Raw genomic sequence first — 609 nt, 5'->3', positions numbered from 1 at the left:
AATAAGAATATTTGGCGGTAAATACCCACATGCAGCTTAAAACTCTTTGACCTTTAGCTCGTGACCAAGGCACCTCAAGAAAGGAATCCATCTGGCTATGTGACGCAAGGTGTTCTTGCTGTGCCTTGACAAATTGATCCTTGAACGGATGGCCTTCCAGGTCCTTCATGGTCTTTGGAGCTTCTGGTAGGTCTCTCTTATGCGGTTGAAACTTAATCCCAGCATTAAATGCACCATGGACTGCTGTCTCAATTCGAATCGGATGGAATTCGTGGAATCGATAGTTGGCCCTGACCTGCTCAACTTTGTAGTCGCAGCAGTTTGAGTTGTGGCCTTTAGTATCCACCCCCTCAGGATGGCCGGATCGGTGGCGAATTGGAAGATTGGCTGTGAATATTGCCTCTGGGCTCTCTTCAAGCTCCGGATCTGTCAGTGGCGGCGTTATATAACCTAGCTCTCCTGACCTTTCACATGCATCTTCGTCGTCCTCACCGTCTGGTCCATCCTGCGTGCCTGTGTTCACAACGATTTCATCCAGAATCTCCTCTTCATCTGACTCATCAAAATGATTGAGTGTTTCTTCTTGTTCGAGCATAGACTCCATAACTT

At 47.5% G+C, this 609-nt stretch overlaps 1 protein-coding gene across 1 annotated transcript in view; it reads right to left on the bottom strand.

The window, feature by feature from the left end:
* MAA_01587 (polyprotein) overlaps positions 1-604 on the bottom strand; it is a gene marked incomplete at both ends in the record, with an annotated part of 2265 nt that extends 1661 nt beyond the window's left edge. The window contains one exon of the mRNA XM_007819585.2: positions 26-604. Coding sequence (XP_007817776.2) covers positions 26-604 — 579 coding nt within the window. The remainder of the gene's footprint in view (positions 1-25) is intronic.
* Between the last annotated feature and the right edge of the window lie 5 nt (positions 605-609).

This window comes from Metarhizium robertsii (genome assembly GCF_000187425.2).
Source record: "Metarhizium robertsii ARSEF 23 chromosome Unknown MAA_Scf_9, whole genome shotgun sequence".
Classification (NCBI taxonomy): Eukaryota; Fungi; Ascomycota; class Sordariomycetes; order Hypocreales; family Clavicipitaceae; genus Metarhizium; species Metarhizium robertsii.
Note: the sequence above shows the minus strand (reverse complement) of the source record. Positions and strands in the feature narration are given on the sequence as shown.